The following is a 22,708-nucleotide window of genomic DNA, read 5'->3' as shown; positions in this document are numbered from 1 at the left end:
CCACCTTTTAATTCTCCTCTTCTGGTGTCCCAAGGACACCCTCTTCTCTCTGCAGTTGGCTTTCTCTGCCCTCGCCCTGGGCTGCCCCTATGAATGGTATGCCCCAGACACCTGCTATACCTGCTGGTGCTCCCAACACGATCGCCAGTTACCAGAGTCTCCAACATTCCCCTCAATCCCCGCCGGATTTACACCTGTGATTCCCTCAGGACTGGCCAAGAAATGGTGGCCGTGCAAGCTGGCATCCCGCCCTGGCCCGCCTCACGTGCACCATCTGCACCCTCCGTGGGCTGGCTGGGAGATTGATGCATCTGAGAATGTGTCCTTCCTGTCTCCTTCCGGTGGGAGGGGCTGCTCTCTGGTCTTGAGCACCTCAGCCATCTGGACTGATGATGCTCAACTCATAGCTGTAGCTCCAAAGGTGACACCTCCCACCCCCAGGAGAGGGCAACCCCACTGGAAAGATGATCCTGGGGCAGGGGGATCAGCCCAAGGCTGGGAATGTTCACAGCTGGGATCAGGCCATCTTGTCTTGGCCCCTCAGCAACACACCCTGGTCCCCCCAGGGCTGGATGTGAAATGTTTGCTGGCCCTTCCTCACCTCTTCCATCACTAGGCTGAGTACAGCGTGGTAGTCACAATGGGACCAGAGGATCTGGATTTGAATCCCAGCTCTGCCACTTAAAACTGTGCGATCTTGGTAGGTTCCTTTGCCTCTCTTTTTCCCTGTGAAAAGTCGGAGTAATACTAGTTCCTCTCTCCTAGGATTGTCATGACAATTAAATGAGTGTGTATTAAGCATGTAGCACAGTGTCTGGCATAGAGTGTGTACCATGGAAATGTGAGCCATTCCTACTATTTCACGCTCAACTTGGCTTGCCCCAGAGTCCTCCCTCCCCCTGGGGTTCTTCCCCCTGCAGGCGGCCTCTGTGTTTGTCATGGTGTGGCACTGGCTGGGCTTGGGGACTTCCTGGACCATCCAGACTGGACCAAGTTTCCTCCCTCCCCTCCCATAGTCCCCCACCTCCGTCTACCATTACTTTTGCCCACGCGGTGTGATAGTGTGGATCTGTGCATTCCTGGAGAGCAGGGCAGTGCTCGAGCCATCCTGCTTCCGGGATCCTGCACAGGGCCCGCTCAGAGCAGGTGGGAGCAAGCTTCGGGGCTGAATAAATGAGGAGCGGAGGAGGCAGAAGATCGGTCCTTCCTTCCAGTTAGCTTGGTCACTGCTCTCACCAGCCACGTGGGCTCTGAGGCTCCCTGCGAGCCTAACCTCCTGTTTAAGTTAGAGGCTGCCTGGGGGGTGAGCCCCAGGCTTACCCCCCTACCTTGGGCATTGGGACCTGGTGCCTTGGACCACCCAGGTTCAGTCTGACGCCAGCTTCCAAATCGACCCCAAGGTCGGTTCCTTTTTCTTTTCTTTTTCTTTTTCTTTTTCTTTTTTTCCCCTAGAGTGTTGTAACCATTAAGTTCCAGGCAGGGGTCAGGCCCCTGGGCTCCATCCACTCAGGTTGCCTGCACAATTGAAATCCCCGAGCCCTTTCTGGCTAGTTTTCTCATTAAGACAATCAGACTGGATTGATCCATTAGATCAATGGCTGGACATCAGCCGGCAGGAAGCCAATCAGATGAGCCTGGATGATCAACCCAAGAATAAGGTCCCTCGCCGAGCTGGAGTGGGCACCTTGCCCTGGGGACGAATCTCTCGGAAGCAGAGGGGAGGGTCAGGGACCTCAGCAGGCTGGACTTTGATGTGAAGGCATCAGTGTTCCCTAGGGTGTGTCCACCAGGGGAAGAGTCCCAGATCCTGGGAGCTGGGCAGGGATTCTGGGGGCAGCTGATGGGGGAGAAGCATCGTCTGTGTTTGCAGAGCTGTGAGATGCCTTCCCAGCCAGTCAGCCCGTTACCACCCCACAACCATCACCACGGCCACGGCCCGGGGGTTAGAACTGCCCCTCCCTCTGGGCAGCAGGGTGTGTGTGATGGGAGATTTGGGGGTTCAGGAAGCAAACAGCAGTTTCCCAGGGCTATTGTCCCCTCTCATCAGGAGGAATTTTGTGAGGCTGGGAATGGAGAGGTATAGGCACCCAGCATACCACATCCCAATGTTCCAGGGACCCTGGCTGCATGGGATGCTGATAGGGTTTAAAAGCTGGCTAAGGACCTGTTTCACATAGGTTTGGAAACGCTGGGTTAAATGAATTTCAGCGCGTTCCTTTCCTACAGAGCTTACACATATTGAGGCTTTCTAAAAGGGTAGATGGAGGTGCAGAGTTTGACCACAGACCCGTGTCTCTGGGATATCTTGTAGAAGTACCCTGATGCACTTACTCCAGGTGCCAACAGGTCCTACTCTCATGGGACAATCCATACTACAGAATTTTCAGGATTGGATGGATCCACGGGAGCCAGGGAGGTTCTCAGAAAGGGCAGCATCAATGAGAAAAAAGAGGGTGATGAGCTCCCCTCAGGTCCACAGTCACCACTCACGTAGACCTCAGTGCAAACAGCGCCCCCTACAGTTGTGCCAGCTCCTCCCCCTCCTCGCCAGTCAGCCCAGTCCTCCGGATCAGCTCATGCCTTCATTGCCTCTCTCCCCTTTCTTCCACAGGCTACTTGACCGTCAACATTGAGCCTCTCCCACCTGTGGTGGCTGGTGATGCCGTGACCTTGAAGTGTAACTTCAAGACAGATGGCCGCATGCGTGAGATCGTGTGGTACCGGGTAAGTCCTCGCCACTGCCCTCTCCATGCCCATGGCCAGGGATGAGGGTAGAGACCCTCACATGCTTGGCTATGTTCTCAGCCCTAACCCAGCCCTGAGCTGCCTTTGTGCTCTGCCAGGTCTCCATCCTCTACCAAAACCCTCCGCAAAGGCCCCTTTGCCCAGCTTTCTCTTCTGCCCGCAGGATCCATCTCATTCTGGCCTCTTCTGTGTCCCTAATGTGCCCTGATGCTCAGGAAACCCCATTAGTACCACGTGTGAGTTACTAAGCACCCTGCAGGCCCTGACTGCTGTGTAACAACGAAGGAATGTTGAAGGGCGGAATTTCGGGCATGTGGCTTCGGGTGATGTTTTTGGCAGGGGAGAGAGGAGAACAGGACAGCTTCCTGCCTTCTTAGAAATCAAATGATAGACATAGTCTACCTCCTAATTGGATCCCACATAGGACTAGTGCTGAGATCTGGCACCAACGTCTAAAGACGGTCTGAGAAGGGATATTGTTAGAGATGAGCTGGTGTCCACCTGCCCAGGGCCCAGGTGTTGGCAACAGGAGAACCAGCTTCGGGTCTTGGGAACAAGTGTTGGCCTTTGTAGCCACTGACAGAAATATCTGTGTGTCTGGACCGGGCATCCCAGCCTGGTCTCCCTTTACCACAAGGGAGTCAGGGCTGGCTGGGCTCAGGAGGAGGTCCGGTTGACACTAACCTTCTTGCAGTGCCGCACTCAGGTTTGCACTCATTTCCATCTTGGAAACGAGGTAGGTGGAGAACTCCCCTTCCATGATCTACAACAGGGGTTGGTGATTTTTTTTTTTTTTTTTTTTGGTAAGGCCCAGATAGTAAATATTTTCCTCTCTGGGGACCATATGGTCTCTGTCGCAAGTACTCAGCTCTGTGTTGTCATGTGAAACAGCCAGGGGCAACATGTCAATGGAAGGGCATGGCAGGATTCCACAATATTTTATTCATGGACCCTTGAATTTCATGTAATTTTCACATCTCAAAAAAATATTCTTTTCCTTTTTAAAAATATTTTTCTTCAACCATGGAGAAAGGTAAAAAGCCATGGTTCGTGGGTCATACTAAAACAGGCTGGCTATAGGCTGATTTGGTCCACCAACCAGAGTTTACTGGCCCCTGATCTAAAACCAACACTTCCCTAACCTTTGTAAGTTGGGTGGCCCTTTCTTCAGGTGAAACCAGTGGTGACACAGTCAAGTGGAACCGCTCTGGCTGGAACAGATGGAGCGTGGAAGGTGGGGGGCTGGGTGGGCACAGTTTGGTGATCAGGCATCTAGAACTAGTTCCTTCTCTCCTTCAAGCTACTGTCACACCCGTGGTGTCATGCAAGGAAGCCCCGTGTTAGGGGATCCTCCTGGGGCACACTCACCATTCAGCCTTGACTCAGACCTGGGCTCCTTGGCTCCTTGATCTTGGCCCAGTCTTGCTTTAAATCATCCTATCCTTGCTGTTCCTTCTTACATTCTTGGCTGTTGATTCATCTTTTGCTGGTCGCTGATATCTGGCTGGCCGTTGTGACCTGGGCTCCTTTTAACCGAAGTCATTGTTCTCTGTCTTAGCATTGTAACCCTCCCCGCTTAGAATCACCTCTCTGGTCCTCCACCCAAGCTCGCGGCAGCCTGGGATGCACAGGTGTGAAAATGACATTTGGCTTCCCGCAGGGGCTGAGCTTCAGATGAGGTTTCCATCCCGAATAGATCAACTGGCCTAGAGAAAGTCACGGCATATGTTAAATAGTGCCATGAACTGAATCACTAAGAGGCGTATTTACATGATACGGGAACTGCTTGGCTGACACATGCTGTGAGCATCTCATTAGCACCTGGCAGAAGGACTGGGATAAATTAACTCCAGCTCACTGCTGGATGGGACCACGCGGCTGGGATAGGAGTGAGGGGTAGTGAGAGACCTGCCCAACTGGCAGAGAGAAATACGGAGACCCAGTGGGAACAGATAATAGGAGTGAAGGTGGGAGGGAGCTTGGAGACAGGAAAATACCAATAGGCACCTGGTTGCCTTCGCATTCCTTGAAGTCACTAGCCTCACTCTTGTTTGAAATTGAATGTTCCTGCATCAGTGGTGAAGATCTCCCTGCAGGGGTAGCCGCCAGGGTGGGGGCAATGCCAGAGTCTGGCCCAGGTGTAGGAAACCAGGAGCAGACTTTCACATGGCTCACCTCTGTGTTCTCTGAAGGTGGGGGATAAGGCTGGGGCAGGAAGAAATGCCCAGCTTCAGGGCAGACACTTTCCTTCCCCTTTTCCACCCCAGTGCTGAGAACCCCTCTTCACCTCCCCACCCCTGCCATCTCCACCCTGGCCCATGATCACATTGATTGCTTTAAAAATCAGTTACGTCTCTTATGGGTGTCAGGTCCTGCATATTGGGCTATAGTAGGCTGCACTAATTAATTTATTTTATTTCATTTCACATCCTTTGACTGAGGGCGTCTGGTATGAGGGAGGGATGCAGATGTATGCAAATCATATGCAAATGAACCACTCCAGCCAAATGCTTGGGCCCTTTTGATTCTATGGCTGGACGGAGGTAGTGGGTTCAGCTGACTTGGTTCTCTCCCTGGGACTGGGGGAGCCCTGCGTGCCCTGTCTGTGATGGTGAGGAGGGGACCAAGGATGGGAGCAAATTCCAGGAAATGGCTCCATGCTGCCAGTCGTCTCTTTACCTGCTGACACTCTGACCTTTCCTCACCTACCCTCTCTTTCCCCAAGGAGCCAGCTGAATGGAGAGAGATAAGAGCTTACCAAGATAGGGGCTCCAGGAGCCAAGACCGGAGCAGGGCTTCTGGAGAGAGTGGGAGAAACACCAATGGAAGCCCCAGGCTCCTTCCTCAGCCAGACTCCCTGCTCCAGACAAACCCCGACAGCTTCATCCCCTGATCCGTGTCTCCCCCCTCACCCACTCCCCTAAACAGGGAGCTGCCGAGTGTTGTTTGTTTTCTGTACGTGTGTTTGCTTCCCTCCCCAGCTTCCTTTGCCCATCCTCCATGAATGAGCTTACAGAGCCAGGCTTGGAAGGAAATGAATAGATTATACAGGACCAGCCAGGGCTGTGTCTCCAGTCCCTTTAGAAGGGAAAAGCAGGGCATTGTGATGATGGGGCTGCCGCTGCCCGCTCAGCCCAGTGGGCACAAAATGGCCCAAAACATGTGTAGAGTCTAGCAGCCTCCCCTCTGGCCCTAAAGACATTATCTTAGCAATGGGGTCATCCTAAGTATTCAGAAGTGTAGCAAATGCATTGGATCCTTTGGGTAAACCGGGGGAGCTGATGGACTTGTGTGAAGCAAAAGGGATCACCCTTCTGGGGTTAACAAGAACTCCAGCCCAACATTTGGGAAGGTCTTGGCTTTTAGATCCCTTAGGGGTGAGGTAGGTGAACAGGGAAATAGGAGGAGGTGGCAAAGTCCTGCACCTTGGACACTTTGCCTTATGGTTGGGCCAAATGATAGGAAAAGATGACAAAACTCTAGAATGGATTCAAGGAACTGTACAGCCCTGGGTCTGTGCTGCCCAATATGGTAGCCACTAATCACATGTAGCTATTCAAGTTTAAATTAAATTAAATCACATTAAATTAGAAATTTATTTTCTTGTTCAGACCAGCTGCATTTTAAGAGCTCACTAACCACAAGTAATCAGTGGCTGCCATATTGGACAGAGCAGGAACGGAACATTTCCATCATCGCAGAAAGTTCTGTTGGACAGCCTGCTGTAGATAGCTGAACGTTTTTTCTGTGGCCTGTGGAATATACTGAACTTTCCTGACAAGGAGAATAGCAGTGACTGCTCATCGAGCCAGCTTTGTAGGCAGACTCACTGTAAAGTGAATTTCAGGAAAAATGAACTTTATTTGTTGTGTAATCATTGGTTTGTGAAGAATAAGGGTTGGAAGAAGGATCCGCATTCTCAAAAGACTTCTTTGAAAACAGAGAAAATGTTGTGAGCGTTTTCAGGCTCCTGAGGTACCGGTATCATAATTGTCTACCAAAGTCCTGCTCCGCTTAAGGATGCTTCACAGCCTTTTCATCATCTCCCCATGCTTTCTTCACTGTTGCATGAGCTCCCCTCCCAGATTTGTGTTTCCCATCCTTCTTTTTTCAGAGCTCAGCGCATTTCCTCTTTACCTAGAAAATACACAGCGGCTAATAGGGCAGAAGTGCAATTCCACACTTGGCCAGTAGGAGTCACTTGCCTAACAATCAAACTATCCTAGCATTAAAGTCGGGACCTGGCTCTAGAAAATGAAAGATAAGTATCTTCTACTTAATCATTTCTATCTATCTACATCTATATGTGGGGACTCAGTAATTCTGTTAATACTAATCTGAATGGCTAACATCATTGAAACTTTATTCCGGGCCCTGGATTGAGCGCTTTATGTACACAGCTGCATTTCATTTCCATGTTGGCACTGAAGTTGGTGCTACTGTTAAGCCTGTTTTTCTGATGAAGACACTGAGGCCAACCCCAAAGACTATGTCTCAGCTCATGTTGCCTTCCCTGACTTCTGCAGAAAGTTCTAGACACTTCCTCCAGGATTCCTCTTTTAGGATCTATACTCCATCTCTTACCTCATTATGTCAAAATACCTATCTGTCCACTGGGCTGTGAGCATCTTAAGCACAAAGTTCGTGTCTTTTCCCATCGTATGCACAACACGTAGCAGAGAGTCACCTCAGTTAATATTTGTTAAGTGAACAAATGGTAGAGCTGGAAATATACATGCATATTGTGATAAACCACTCCGGGTAGCCCACTTCTATTTCAGGTGGACATCAGTGTACAGCTGACTATATCTGTCTGCTTGGGGATTGAGTGTGAGTCTGCATACTCAGGGGGCTTTGTGGAGTATGAGAAAAAGGGAACATTTCTTATTAGGGAACATGGTCTAAACTCATTTACCTGGAGGTCACCTGCCCAGCAGGCAAAGCCAAAGGTCTGTTTAGAACATGGAAATCCATTAAACAGCAACAGAGAATCATGGGAATTTAACCTTTCACAGCAGTTTTTATCATCTTTCCTTTGTTTTGTCTCTTTCCTTTACAATTTGTTCCCAAGAGCTGCGCTGGCCCCGGGTTACAAGGCCACAGAAAAGAGAGCCACAGAGTGAGATAGAGCAAGAAGTAGATCTACACACAGTGATAACACCGCCACTTTCAGGAGCTCCTTATCTCGCCCCTTTCACCTTGTGCGGAACGTGTGTGTGGGTGTTTGTTTAGCGGTGAAGATACCTCCTCCAAGATGCTTCCTGCTTTGGGGCTCTGCCAGCTGCCTCTGCACTGCTCTGGGCCATTAGAGAAAGGATTTAGCCTACAGATGGAAGGGGAAGGTAGAGAGAATCAAAACACGTGCATGTGCATTCAGGGTGAGTGACTTCAGGCAGTGAACTAGCCTTTCTGCATCTTAGAAACCTCATCTGAAATTGGGCATGAGGACACCTACATTGTAGGCATAAATGAGACAATGTTTGCAACCAAGCAAGACCAGTCCCACTGCAGTCCTTTTATTCCATCCAACAAAAGCTCCCTATGGGACCTATCCAATAAGTGGTAGCCATTGTCCTATCGTCTCTCTTGGTAACAAGGGATCCAGAGAGGGAAATTACAAAACAAGAGTGGAAGGTATTGGGGGAGGAGCACCAAGATGGGATTCTTTGAGTTCCATCCCACCACCTGCCTTCCCGAGGCAGCCAGGCAGAGATAATGCTTTAAGCTGGTACACTCTTTGTTGCTATGTGGTTACGCTGGTGAACTCAACTGGATTCAGTTCTTGGAAATGTCATCACACAACTAAGTCATTTCAATGGATCTTAGCTCTTCCTGAAGCAAGGAGTTATTTCAAAATGGCTTTACTGGCAATGGTTCTCTCAGTCACTGGCAATGGTTCTCTCAGTCCCTGACAATGCTTTGTTGTCTGAAACAAAATAGAAAATGATGATTATAAGGAGACATTACAGTCCAATAATATCATAAGGACAAGAAGGCAGGTACACTCTTGGTGATGAGTAGAGAGACCCGGGCCCAAGTTCCAGAGAACTGGGCTGCATCCCCCTTTGGCCCCTCTGGCTGGGAGCCCAGCCTGGGGACCACTCAACCTGACTGCTCCTTGCTCCCCTCCTAGACCCACGTGCACATCTTGGGCTTACAGGTCTTAAACATCTCCAAGATCTGGAGGAGGAAGGGATTAAGGAAGACAAGAGGCTTTTTTCACAGAGCCAGAGCTATGCCGGCTGAGCTGTCTGGTCCATGTCTCCATGGCTGCCCCTGGTTTTCCAAAGGGGCAAGTTTTCCCTGATGAAGAATGTCCCATACCTGTCAAACCAGGCATGTAAGAAGAAACAGAAAGCCCCTGAGAGAGGGCCCACCAAAGGACAGCTGATTGTAAGATAAGGGTGCTAACACATTAGGAGGAAATAAGAACACTTTTCCAAGTCTGGTTCCATTGCAGTCTTTTTATTCCACCCTTGACCATAGATTGCATCCATCCCAGATCCATAGCAGACAGTCCCTCCTTCTGGGGGCAGAGTGACGGGAGCAACTTTAAGCTCCCTCTAGAGGTCAGAGTGTGAGTTGCAACTATTGCAGCCTCAATCTTGGTCTCTAATGAAAGTTTGGTTGCAGAGGTGCAAGAGTTACCCACTCTGACTGCTCCTTAGAATTTTCAGAGGAGCTTGTAAAAATATACTGATGGCTGAGCCTCACTCTACAGTTATTGAATCAGATCCCCCAGGACTGGAGCCTCAGGGCCTTTGTACATTCAACCAGCTCCCTCAGATGACTGTAATGCACTTGGCTTAGGCAGGGACCACATTCTGGTATTTGGGAAACTGGTAGAGCGAGCTGCTCCATTCACCCCTTTGACATTAGTCCAGCCCATGGTCACTGAGCTGGGTGGTTCTAGGCACTGGGGGTGCATCAAAGAACGAGACAACAAGATCCTGAACTCATGTAGTTTATTTTGGGAGAGGAGTTGAAAAGACAAACAAACAAGAAATATACCAGATAATGATAGGGGACAGTGCATGTTATTAAAACAGACTGATGGGGCAGAAAGGGATTGGATGGTCAGAAAAAGACTCTCATTTAAGCCAAGATCTCGAAGGCAACAAGGAACCCGCTGTACCTAGGGGAAGAGATGGAGCATTCTGGCATATGGAGGAGCACGTGCAAAGGACCCATGCTGGGAACAAGCTCTGTATGTTCAAAGAACAGAAAGAGAGCCCCCTGCATGGCTGTAATGAACTGAGTAGGGGAGAGTTTAGAAATGAGGTGGGACAGATGGGCAAGACCATACACTCAAGGTCCTGTGCTCCAGAGATCCAGGTCTGGAGTGATTCTAAAGGTGGCAGGAAGCTTTGGGGGGTTTTAAGCAGAGAAGTAACAGAATCCGTTCATTAAAAAAGTCACTTCAGGGTGAATGGACTTAGGAGAACAAGACTGGAGGCAGGGAGACTACACAGGAGGTTATTACAGCATTTCAGGTGGGAAGCAGTTGTGGCTTGGATGAGGGTTGGGTTGGTGGAAGTGGAGATGATGGGAGGGAAAAGACGTTCTGCTGTGACTTGCAGGTAGAGTCTAAAGGGCTTGCTGACATGTGAAAGGGATGAGGGAAAGGGAAGATTCAGGAGGACTCCTGGCTTTCAGGCTTGAGTAACGAGGTGTAGGGGATGGTGCTCTTCACTGAGATGAGGAGGGTAGGCAGAGGAGAAGGTTGGAAGGGGTTCCTTGTCAGCTACGTTAAGTTCCCAAGTGCTTCTAAGACATGGAGGGAGACAGAGCTGTCAGAGCACAGTGGCGTCTAAAACTGGAATTCTGGGGAGAGGTCAGGACCAGAGATTTATACTTGAGAATCATCAGAATATGGATGGATCTAAAGCCATGACCTTGGATGAGATGACCTGGGGAAGGGGTAGGAGAAGAGGGCCCAGTGTGGACCATGGGACATTCAAGATTTAGAGACAGAAAACTAGACCAGCCAAGACACTGAGAGGGGGCATCCTGCAAGATATGGAGAAAGCGAGGAGAGTGGGGTGTCCCTGATCCCCAAAGAAGAAAGTGCTCCGAGAGAGTCAGCTATATCCAGTGCTGGAATGATGTGGCTTAGGATGAGAAATGACCATGAATTTGGTAACATGAAGCCCAGTGGGGTCCTGGACTGGAGTGGCCCCCTTGGAGCCAGTAGGGGCAGAAGCCTGGCTGGAGTGGACAGCAGCTGGGGCATGGCCTTGAGGTTTCGACTATTAACAGGATTTGACCTTGAACTTCTGCACAAACTTTTGCAGATAACAGAAAGGCACAGTTGCTTCTATCTGACCCATCTCTGTTTGCATGTCGTTCATAAGCCACCAAGTGCATTATCTATTCCAAACTTCCCCAGCCTTGCAATCCAGAACTGGTGACAGCCTCACTCTCCTCCTTGAGTATGTAAAAATGGCTGTCCAGAGAGTTTAGGAGGGTCTTGAGTGACCCAGCAACACATTTCGTATTTGGAGGAAAGATCCCAGCTCTAACCATCCAATTAACTCAGTGGCCTCTGGACGATGCTGTTCACACAACCCTGCTTGGTGCTGAGCATGGTACCTTGAGCTGGAGATGCAATGAAGGAGACAGTGGACCCCTTTCCCTCCAGGGGAGAACTTCCGGTCCAGGCATCATTACATTGTAAAGCTCTGTTTCCTCATCTGGCCCACGGGTTTGATCCACTTCCCCTAAACATCTCCCGGGGGGATTGTGTGAAACAAAGGAGATGCCTGCAGAAAAGCCATTTCCATCGCCCTTGTGCAGGCGAAATAGGCTCCATTTCTATCCCTTTATCCTCTTTTCCGCCTGGCCAAGTCTTACTCTCTCTGTGAAGCCTTCTGACCTTGCTCACCAGGCAGAATGCAGAGCTCCTCCTGCTATGTCCCCTCAGCATTTTGTACATTCTTGGATTAGAGAGATTTCACCTGGTATTTTCGTTCTCTGTCTCATCTGTGTCTGTGGCTGACTTTTCTTAATCTGCTTCTCTAGTGTGTGCCGTGGTACCCGCAGATCCTGGGCCAGAGTCCTTATGTGGGGTCTCTGGATCCCTAGGAAGGTGTGGGTAGGCTTCTGGGGGTGCTTGGAAGCCCAGCACGTATGTCCAAATGTGTGTATTTTTAGGGGAAGGGGGCCAAATATTCTCAAAGGGGTCTGTGACATCCCCTGAAAGGCTCAGGAATGGCAGCAGCAGGTGTCCAGGTGTGAGGGTGCGATGTGGAGGGATGAATCTAGAAGACCGAGGGTTTGCAAAGCTGTGCCAGAAAGCCTGTGGTCTGTGAGCTTTTGGGGGACCTGGAGGGAGGGGAGCTGCAGTCAGCTTTTGGTGGGATGAGTGGCAGGGTTTTTGCGCAGTCCAGATGCCACAGGCCAGTCAGCCTGGATGTGTGCACAGGCAACCTTGGACGGGAGAAGGAGATAAGAGGGAGGAAAGGAAAGGCTTGCTTCGGCAGCACATCACTGCTCTCTCTGGCACAAGGGAAGGTGTTCTGACCAGAGAAATCTATCCTCTTTGGGAGATTAAGATCAGGTTTCTGATATTGGCAATGAGACTATTTCTCTGCCCAGAGGTGCTCATGTGGGCTGATAAGAGCTCTTGGCTCCCACACTGTTGAGAAGAGGGGTGCCAACTGTTGGAGTGCATGCCCAAGTAACAAGACGTTCTATTGGAGCACCAATAACAGGCTCTCCCACTGGATGGTCTCCCACTGGAAGGAAAACACAGTAGACTGGCAGATTTGAGGCGGATGCATTGATGACTTAGCTCCTTCTGGGGAGCTTGTCCTCACTTAAATGCACAGCAGAGAAAAGAGTAGGTGCCTGGGGGCAAAATATCCTGCTGTGTGACCTTGAGCAAATCACTTCCTCTCTCTGAGCCTCAGGATCGTCATCAGTAAAATGGAAGGGTGAAATGAGACGGTCTCTGTAGAATGTGTTCTCTCCCTCCTTGCAGCCAGCCTCCCTCCTCCGGTTCCTCTCCCCAGCCACGGACCTGGAGAACTGGAGGGAGAGGCTGACACTTGCGGCCAGATGCTCCCCAGGGCAAAGCGTGAGCAGCGCTTCATCAGGGCAGAGATCCTGGCCGAGTTGCTCTGGGGCCTCTGAGCCAATGGAGTCCAGAGCTATATTAAGCCCAGAGAGTGATTTCCAGCAGGCTCGGCCCGGTTTAGCCCTGCTGGGTTTCAGTGACAAGGGGTCTGACTTAACTCGTCAGAGAAGGATTACAGTGAACTTCCGCTCTAGCACACCAACGGAGTAAAATAACAGACTGAAATGAGAGATGTTCCCTGAAAACCAGCTCAGGATCCTCCTCCCTCTTAAATCCTTCCTCCTCCTCCTCTCCCCACCTTTTCTGTGTTGAGTGTGTCATCCTCATATGAAGGGTAACTGTGTCCTCCTCCCAGGGGACACAGAGATGTCCCTAGGGAAGTCACACAGTCACCTCATGGCAGACAGGCACAGCCTGGCTCTTTTCTAAAGTACACCCTGACTGCCCTACTCTTCATAAGAGCTCCCCATCACCTTAACAATCAAATTCAAGGTTATTGGCCCAGCAAGCCGGGTCCTTGATTCAAGCTCCATTGACTGATTTCTCCAGCCTTGCTTCCTACCACGTTCCCAAATGGGCCCACCATTGGAATCGTATGGCCTATTTGCAGTTCTTGGAACGTGCCAACCCTCTTTCCCGCCTCCGTGCACATGCTGCTTCCTCTGCTGGCGATGCCCTCCCGTCCCTCATTTGGCGAACTCCGACTGGCCCTCCAAGGTTAGCTTCAGCGTCACCCCCAGGGACCTTTCCCCATCCTTTTCCCCCTTCCATCTTCTTCCTCGTGCAACCACCGTGACCCAGGCACCTCATAACACTCTCAAAAACTCAGAACTCTACCCTGTGACTTAATACACAGGATGCATGTGTCCATTTATGCAGGAGACATTCCTGGAGCACCTACTGTGCACCAAGCATTGGGAACAGGGCACTGAGTAAGAACAACAGGGTCTCTGGAGCTTGTGGTTAAGCAGGGAGACGGGTATTGCCCCAAAGACTGTCAAATCAACACTTCTTTGAAATTGTGGTAACTGCCCCCGAAAGGACAGGTGTCTGCTAGCTGAGGGCTCACAACAGGGGAATTAACTATAATAGTTGAAAGTCTCTCTCCCAGAATGTATGTGCCTTGCTAGAAAGGTCAACCAGGTGTATTAGCACATATAACTTAGAGAATGAATGAATGAATGAATGATGGATGAATGGATGGATGAGTACTTTATGTGGCTCTGAGGGACATGGAAGTAGACTCTCAGTTGATAAGGTAAAAAGTTTTCTCACAATTAGAGCTTTTCAACAACGGTTGGGGTGACCTGGAGACTGGTGAGTTCCCCACCCCTGGGAGTGTCTAAGCAAATGTTCAAGTGGCCACCTGTCAAACATGTGCTAGAAAGGATTTCTGGCTTCCTGGCCCAAGGGAGCCAGAGTAGGATGATGCTGTTCAGTTCATCTCTGGAAGTCTGGGCTGCGCCAAGTCCAGCTGCCCAGCGATGATGCCATGACCAGGTAGGGATGGAGCCTCTGGCCAACTTGGCTAGCCCGCACACCAAGTATGGGACACCAGCAGTCTGGAAAGTTCTGGATGCCCCAGGAGAGGGGTGACTGTGGATGTTCTGTAAATCTGGCTCATGTGGGTGCCCCATCCTTGAGTGAACAATCGAAGACAATGTGGCTCCAGACACCTGGGAGTGGAGAGGTGGGGAAGAATGTGAAGGATGTTGGTAAGACCAGGTCCAAAAGGCCTTGTAAAACATACTTCTGTCCATGTCACCCCACCTGAAACTCATCACTGAGGCCTCTCCATTGCTGTTAGGACAAAGACCCAAATCCCCGGTGTCACTCTGTAGGGTCTGCCTGGTCTGGTCCCTGCCTGCCTCTCCAGGCGTATCTCCTGTTGGCTCCAGTGAAGGGAGAAGCTGCAAGTGTTCCGAGACCTCAGGGAGCCTGGAGAGAAGGAAGAGGAAGGATAGGGGAAGGGGGGAAGGGCAGGAAGGGCCCTGAGAGCTGAACACTCTAATTCTCACGTCAGAGCCTGGGAGACGGAGGCGAGGTGGGGTTAATCGACTTGCTCTGAGTTGCACTACTAAGGAGTGGTTAGGTCAGGCTTTGAAACGGCTCTTTGATTCCTAAGGGATGCTCTTCCTTTAGGCTCTGCTGAAGGCATCCTGGAGGGTGGGAGAGATTGCCCTGCCTCCCAGGGACAGGCAACCCAAGGGCTGAACCCTCAGAAAGGCTGAACCCCTCTGGCTTGAGGAACTATCTCTTCCTGCTGTTCATCATGAGCACCATCACTATGGTTTAGGTCTGGTGCTGTGTCAGATATGTTACAAAATAGCTTCACTGAATCCTCCCAGAAAACATCTGATGCCGGTACTCTGGTCCATTTTAGGGCTGGGGACACGAAGGCTCAGAGAAGTGAAGTAACTGGCTCCAAGCCTTGCAGATAGTAAGACGGAGCAGGATCTGTACACTGGCCTGACTTCCCCTTACAGCTCAACCTCGTCAGCATCCAGGCTGTTCCACAGAACTGACAGGGCCAGGATGCAGGGTTGAGCTGGCTGTCCCCATCATCACACAGCCAGAGCCACCGGTCTGCAGAGGCGGTGTTACAGATCCACGCAGGGGCTGTCAACGCCAAAGGAGGACTTGAGGGAAAACACAGCTCCCCACTGCAGAGACGACCCAGGCAGCACGGTTCACCTACCCCGACATACACATGCAGAGCAGACAGGTGGAAAGACGGGGCCTCCACTCCCGCGCCTCTCCCTGCGTGCTCTCCGCACGCTGGGCAGCTGCCTACATCCCTTTGGTGGACGTGGGAAAAATGTCTGGTGCTATCGACCAGAGCCAGGTCTCCTTCGAATCATGGCACACAGATCTCAGGAAGCAGTCAGTGAGGGAGGTGGCCCGAATTAGTGAGAAGTCTGAACTGGAGACTATCCTTCAAGAAATGAATTTGTTTTATGTTTTTATTATTATTATTATTTTGCAGGGTGGTGGAGCAAGTCAGATGAGTTGAAACAAGTGTTGTCAAGTAGTGGATCTTGGGGGACCTGCTTTCATGGTGATAATAATCATTTAATTGGCACATTAATTATACGTGAGCAGGTGCTTCCAATATAATTGACGGTGTTGGAAAGCTGTTTATTTCCTTAAGTGATTTAAACGTTCGCCTTTAACCCGGTGTACTTTATGAATATCAAATCATGCCAGGCCGGTTCTTTGGAGATGGAGAGGAGGGAATCCTGTCTGACCGTGTGGGCTCTGACGTAGTAGGTCTCTGGTTCATCCCTTCATGCCTTCCTTCCTTCATGGATGAAACTAACACCTACCGGAAACCTACGCAGGGCTGTGGGTGCAACACTGAGACGCCGTCCCTGGCTCATGTTCTGCTGGGAGAGAAAGGATGTCACAGAGCCACAGAGGAGGAGCCCCAGCCTAGTCTGGGGACAAAGGGCCTGGCCAGCAGAGACAAGAACACAACATGTGCAAAGGCCCAGAGGGTGGCCCATTGAAATCCCATCAGGCGCTGGTGCAGGATGGAGGAGGAGTGGGAGGAGGAGGCTGAGGGCAATCATGGACCCAAGCAGAACCAGCCACGGCTGGGGCTCCAGGCAATGGAGCTTGGACTATACCCACAGGGAGCATTCAAAGAATTTTAAGCAAAAAAGCATCCAGTTTTGCAAACCTCTAGACCCCTCCCAGACATATCTGATGAGCATCTCAGACTTGACATGACCAAAGCAAAATTTTGTATTTCTTCCCCAGACCTGGACCTTCTCCCTGCCCACCCTCCCACAATCTTTAGCATTACCCTCCACCCAGTTACTTAAACTGAAAACTGAGAGCTCTGTCCTGTCTCTTCCCTTCCCTTGACCCCCACCCTATAGCTCTTCCATTTAGTCAGCCTTCAAAATCATGCCCTGAATCCACTCCCTTCTTCCCATCTCCTGGCCACCAGCAGCCTCTGTCACCACCGAGAGGTGGCAGCCTCCTACCCACACTTTCTGCTTCTTCTCTTGTCTCCCCAGCCTCCAATCCTGTGTCCACACAGCAGCCAGAGTGATCTTTTAGAAAGGGAACCAGGTCAAGTCATTCCTTGGCTTTGCCTAATACTTTAGACTAAAACCCTGAGGCACCGCTCAGGCCCTGCCGCTCCCTGACCTCCTCCCCTCTGCCGCCTGCCACCACCCAGCCTTGCTTGTGTTCTGTACACGCCCCGCAAGTCCACTGTGCCTGGAAGTCCAAGCGGACCCATCCCGATTCCCGATCTTTGTGCAGAACCCTGTGTTTGGTGGCGTTTCACAGAAGAGCAGCTGGTGCCCCAAGGAGTGTGTGGACCAGTGGTGAAGATGCATTTAGCCAAAGGGACACTGGAGGCGGAAAGATCTGAGTTCAATTCCAGGCTCCTCCACTTCTTCTGTTGCCTCTCTCAGCCTCCACGTCAGTGCCTGTACAATGGGCTGGTGGTAATGGCACCAACCTCTCAACATCATCCCGGTTTGTACAAGAAATCACACTGCTGCCAATTCAGCTTGCAGGAAGTGCTTTCCATGTGTGAACTCTCATGATGGTGTTCTAATTTTCTGCAAACACAGGCTACAGGACAGCGCTCCATCCAATGCCAACAGTCCTATAAAATTCTGAGTAACGTTAGGGAAGAGGAAGGGTCCTAGCCCCCTGGATTAAGGGAAGCTGACTTGGACATGGACAAGCACGGACAGTATGCCAAGATCCCACACAGCTGTCAGCTGAGATGGGACAGGCAGGGGTCTCTGACTTGAAGGGGCTGTTGCAGGTGCTGCTGGGGGTCTTCCTCTGCATCTGAGAGCACGTGCTGGAGGGCGACCAGCTGGAGGCTGGAGGGAAGTCGGTCAGTGGATCCCTCAGAGAAATCCAGCCCCACTGCTGACCTGTTTTGGCCTTTCCAAATGATGCTGCGCTCTCGGCTGATTCATCTTTCAACAAATAGCTATAATACCATGTCGCAGGCAGGGTGCGAGGTGTGCTGTAGAGGTTATGCCAAGAGGAATAAAGGAAATTGTGATGTTTGCACTTCATGTGGGCATCTTACTGACATTTACCAGCTCTAGTAGGCTTTTTGTTTAATTTCAGTCTTTTGGATTTTTTGAAGTTATGTGACTATATTATTTGCAAGTAATGACCTTTCTCTTCTAACACCTGAGACACAATATCTCATACTATATAAAAGCACATATCCCAGGATTCAAATCCTAGCTTTGTCATTTAGAAGCTGTGTGACTTTGGATAAATTACTTAAACTCTCTGTGGCCCAGTTGTCTCATCTCACATAATGAACTTAGGACAGTGCCTGGCACTATATAAATGTTGGTGTTGTTATTACTTATTGAATTTATTATAATTTCTTACCTTATTCCATTGTCTAAAACCTCCAGAATGCTTATAAAATGTTTCCCTGTCTTATTTCTGGTTTTTTTTTTCTTTTGGTAGGATTGCATTTCTTTTTTTTCTTTTTCTTTTTTTTTTATTGAAGTACAGTTGATTTACAATGTTGTGTTAGTTTCAGAAATTCCATTTATTTTAACATTGCATATGGTATTTGCTGCTGGTTTCCAATAAATACTATTTTTGTCATGTAAGGGAAGTTTACTTCCATTCCAATTTCACCTAGAGTTTTTATAAAGAAAAATTAATTAAGTGCTCCTGAAGAATCCATTGAAATAATCATATGGGTTTTCTCCTTTAATTTACTAGTGTAATGAATTATGTTGATGGTTTTCCTAATATTGAGCCTCCATTGGGTTTTTATAATCTCTTTAAACAAGTATCTTTTGTCCCAAATTAAAAGAACTCTCAAGTATTTATTTTTTATTATTATAAATGGAATATTTTTCATTGGATTTTCTGTGAGTCTCTGGGATGTAAGAATGTAATGCAATTGATTTTTTTTGTGGCTTTATCTTGTATCCTACAAATTAGATGAATTCATTTATTCTTTTTAATAAGCACATGGTGGCTTTCCTTGTATCCTGTAGGCATTCAATTTCCTCAGCTGACAGTTTTATTTCTTGCTCTCCTATACTTTTCGAATATGTTGCATTTATCAGTGAACTCGTTTGTGATGCATTCCTACTGTGTGCCAGGCGCTGAGTCAGGCTCTGCTTCCTCTATGGCTCTTGTTGTGTTTGGCAGGGTGCGGTGGCTGGGGTACCCTTCTCGGCTGACGTATTGAGACCAGAGGCCTGAAGAAGGGAGGGAATCCCTCCCAGTCCTGAAGCCACACAGTGTCTGATCAAGATTCAAACAGCATTAGCTCTCAGGCCAAGTCGCCTCCTGACTGATGAGTCTCCCCTTCCAGGGCCAGGTGTGGTTAACTTTGACCCCACGGGGAAGCCAGACCTCTGAAATGCAAGTTATCTCTTGCAGTGAAAGTTAAGATAGATGCTCTAACACTAAAATCTGACTTTGAACTCTCCAGCTCTCTGTCTCTCTTTTTGCCTTTGAATCTGGCACTTACTTGGGCTAAAAAGAAGCAAATATCTCAGTTTATTATTTTTTTTTCAAGCAACATCTCAGCTCTGAGGGGCTTGGGATGGAGTTGCGGCCTGCCGTGGTCCCAGGCTTCCCCCTTGAGCCTGTGAACGATGCTCTTCTGCTCCCTGAAGGAGCATCTCTAAGAATCGGTTGGCATCTCGATCCCCAGCAGGCTCCACTCTGCGCAGCACTCTTGCTGCCTCAAGCCCCACATCTTCCTGCCGGTAGTCTTGCTCTTGTTTTTTTTTTAGTTAATTACACGGTCCCATCCTTGTGCAGACAGACCCCCTCCTTCTTCCCAGCATCTCACAACCCTAGACACATGTATCTTACAGTTTCCCTCCGCCAAACACCAGTCAACTTAATTAGCCTTGTGGCGCTCAGGACTCCAACCTCCAGGCTCGCCCTCTGCGGTCTTGTCTCCTCGAGCCTTCTCTGGCTTCCTACAAAGAGGGCAGCTGGTATCTTGCTGTGGCATCATCCCTCGAGTTATGCCTGACTGAGAAGGCAAAGAGGACTGACTCAGTATGTGCTCCAAGCCGAGCCCCCTGCTTGGGACTCCTCTTATTAATTCACACCAAACCACTGTGTGTGAATTTGTGCAGGCTGTCTAGCATGTCCTTGTGGCACCAAAGTGCTGCCCTGCCCACACAAGCCACAGGCTTGAAAGCCTTCTGGGGTTCTAGGCAGCCCTGGGGTTCAGCCCCCATCCCAGGCTCTACAGGGAATCCATCAGCTACTGAGCCTATTTGGAAGCTGCCTGGGACTCAAGGAGGAGAGGACAAATCCTTCTTGATCCCCATCATGCCAGGAATTAAGCTAAGAGCTAGCTGTCCACATACCACCCGAAGCAGGAGCTGTAAGTAGCTCCATTGTATGGATGGGGAAATCGAGGCTCAGATAGGTGATGTGATTTCCTACAAGTTGCAGGATTGAAATTCGAACCCAGGCCCTTCTGACTCCAGAGCTGCACTCGAGACGTTTTCTTGTTCTCTTGAGATGGTCAGTGGATGTGGGTCTCCCACTTCATAGGGGCTGCTGGCCTTGATGACCCAAAGATGGGAACAGTTCTGTCGGGCTTCCAGAGACAAGACTGGGGCTCAGACCTGTGCCAGGGGGTGGGGCAGCAGGTGCATCCCCTTCCTTCTCTGGGCCATGCAAAGCCCGCCTGGGACCTGCCACCCCCGTCCCACCCACTGTGTCTTTGTCATCCTGGGTGGGGCGGGGAAGGCGGGCATCGTCCTTTGCGTGTGAGCTTCCAGAGCGCTTGGCAGAGAGGGGCATCGGGAGACGGAGCAAGAGGCCACTTACCTGCAGCTGCCCCAGTGCTCCCTCAAGCAGCCTGCGGCGGGCGTGGCAAGCCACCAGCCTCTCAAAGCTTCTGTCCCCTCACCTGGAGAATGAAGGAAATAGTACCCTCCTAGGAGGTATTGTGGGGATAAAATGAGATCATTCTGGCAAGTGATCCCCACAGTGCCTGGCCGATAATGTCAACAGCAATAATAACAGAAGTGAACATTTCTTGAGCACTGACTATAGGCCAGACGCTGTCTGAGTGCTTCACACATATTGGCTCGTTTAGTCCTCATAGCAACCTTATGGGAAGGTACTGTCCTTGTCCCCATTTAATAGATGAGGAGGCAAAGGCACGGAGAGGCAACAGCTTGTTCAAGACCATACAGCTGGTAAGTTACGGAAGTGGGATTTGAGCCCTGACGGTTTGACATCAGTGTCTACACTCCTATGTAGTGAGTACGAAATATTAGCTCCCTTCCCAAGCCTGCCCTCCTCCTCCCAGGCATGCACAGTCTGCCCGGGAAAATAGAGCATAAGCCAAAAAGAAGTGAACACTCACACCGAAAAGCCCAGGTGTAGAGGTGTGTGCAGGGCACGGAGGATGGTTCCTTAGCCCTGGAGAGAGATGCCCGAAGAACATGCCGATGGCAGCCAGCTCGCGGTGATCATAGACTTCCTGCAGGCCGAGTCCGGGCTTTCTCCCCTGCTCCGTCCCGTCCACGCTCCCCATGCGGGGCTGTGCACACAGCGGGAGCCCGACCGATGCTGAGTGACTCGACTTTGAAGGGAGACACCACAATTCATTTCAAGCTGCTGGAATGAACCCCTCTGTACATCTCAAAACTTTGCACTACACGGGGGGGCTCTGGGCAGACAGTCGGAGGCTGGTTTCTGTGGCACTGGTGAAGTTGTGCAGTGTGATTTATAGATGGCTTTTGTAGAAAAGCGATGCTGGGATTTTCCGTTAGACCAAGGCACCTTGCAGTTGCGGCTTGCTAGACCGTTAGAGGGTAGGGAGCTGGGAAATGCCACCGAAGCAGAGAGACAGCCTCCTACTTGGAGCCTTGAGAAATCACTCAGGAAGTTTGCTTTTGCCCAACGTGGTCCTTAGGACACAGATATTTGGCAAGGTCCGATGATGCCACACGGTGGGTTCTCCCCAGTAAAGGGCCCCCGGTGAAAATCATTCATTCAGCCACAGCAGCACAGAGTAGAGCAGGTCCCCTCTGCTCCCAAGGAACTTCCATCCTGTTGGGGGAGACAAGGGTGTAGATCAGACCTGCTTGTCAGTTGATGGAGGAACTATGTAGTGTGGACGCCCAGCCCAGACTCGAGTGGTCAGTGTCGGCTTCTCAAGGAAGGAGAGTAGAAGCTAAAGGCTGAAGAATGAAGCAAACTCAGTCAAGAGCCTGTGGAGGGCCCCTAAAATGGGAGACAGTGTGTTGCCCCCAAAATTACAGTGGGCTTTCTAGTTGGGGTCTAGATGGGGAGAGGCGAAGAAGCAGAAAGCAGCTGGAGGGGTGAGTGGGGGGCCTAGATCTTGTATTCATCTTGATGAGATGCTTGAACTTAACCCTGAAGGTAAAGAGGGGACCCCTTTTCATGCAGAGGAGTGAAAGACACGGTCTATGTGATAGCTGGTGGCTGTGAGGTCAATGAACTAGGACTGGGTGGAGGTTGGGGAGCCCCAGGGCGGGTCAGGGGCTCCAGGTTAGAGCTGCTGCATTGATCCAGGACAACAGTAATGGTGGCCTGAGTTAGAGAGTTGGCAGTTGAGGGTGGAGTGCAGGGGATGGACTAGTGGCCCGGGGCTTGCTGGAGGCCCAGCAGAGGGAGTAAGCTGCTGAATGGGGATTATAAAGAGACTTCAGAGAGGAGGTGACATCAAGGTGGGCTGGAGGTGTGGTTGCCTGCATCATTTCACGAGATGGAGAAGGTGAGGGAAGATGCACGGGTGGTCCCAGCAGGGGCAGCTGTCTGTACAAAAGCAGTGTGGGAATCCGGGGCAGCCTTTCTGGGCTGGGAGATCTTGGCTGGATGTTAGATTGCCACTCCACAACCCAAGCCCAGTTTTGTGCT

General features: G+C 50.4%; 1 protein-coding gene across 1 annotated transcript in view; it reads left to right on the top strand.

Annotated features, from left to right (window-relative positions):
* IGSF21 (immunoglobin superfamily member 21) overlaps positions 1–22,708 on the top strand; it is a 235,872-nt gene that overhangs the window by 101,588 nt on the left and 111,576 nt on the right. The window contains exon 2 of the mRNA XM_072975845.1: positions 2,612–2,724. Coding sequence (XP_072831946.1) covers positions 2,612–2,724 — 113 coding nt within the window. The remainder of the gene's footprint in view (positions 1–2,611; positions 2,725–22,708) is intronic.

This window comes from Vicugna pacos, chromosome 13 (genome assembly GCF_048564905.1).
Source record: "Vicugna pacos chromosome 13, VicPac4, whole genome shotgun sequence".
Lineage (NCBI taxonomy): Eukaryota > Metazoa > Chordata > Mammalia > Artiodactyla > Camelidae > Vicugna > Vicugna pacos.
This window is presented reverse-complemented; position numbering and strand designations above follow the sequence as displayed.